At 66.6% G+C, this 347-nt stretch overlaps 1 protein-coding gene across 1 annotated transcript in view; it reads right to left on the reverse strand.

Annotated features, from left to right (window-relative positions):
* Nucleotides 1-347, reverse strand: part of EMH_0017220 (uncharacterized protein) — a gene marked incomplete at both ends in the record, with an annotated part of 10,949 nt that overhangs the window by 820 nt on the left and 9,782 nt on the right. Inside the window, one exon of the mRNA XM_013500844.1 lies at nt 1-283. Within this exon, the coding sequence (XP_013356298.1) occupies nt 1-283 (283 nt within the window). The remainder of the gene's footprint in view (nt 284-347) is intronic.

The following is a 347-nucleotide window of genomic DNA, read 5'->3' on the forward strand; positions in this document are numbered from 1 at the left end:
CCAGCTGCTGCTGCTGCAGCTGCTGCTGCTGCAGCTGCTGCTGCTGGTGTTGCAGCAGCTGCTGCTGCTGCCAGCGTTGCATCAAGTATTGCTGCTGCAGCTGCCACAGGTGCTGCTGCTGCTGTAGTTGCTGCTGCTGCTGTAGCTGCTGCTGCACTGCAGCACTGGAGGGGGGCCCACTGTGCGACCCCGGATGCTGCAGAGACCCAGCAGGGGCCCCTACGCTGCTGCTGCTGCTGCTGCTGCTGCTGCAGCTGCTGCTGCTGCCGGGGTGCACGGGTACCTGAGTGCTGCAGAGGGGGCCCCCCGGCATCCCCACAAAGGAGGGCCTCGCGAGGCTAGGAGAC

The sequence above is a fragment of the Eimeria mitis genome, genomic scaffold (assembly GCF_000499745.2).
Source record: "Eimeria mitis Houghton genomic scaffold, Emh_scaff594, whole genome shotgun sequence".
NCBI classification, from domain to species: domain Eukaryota; phylum Apicomplexa; class Conoidasida; order Eucoccidiorida; family Eimeriidae; genus Eimeria; species Eimeria mitis.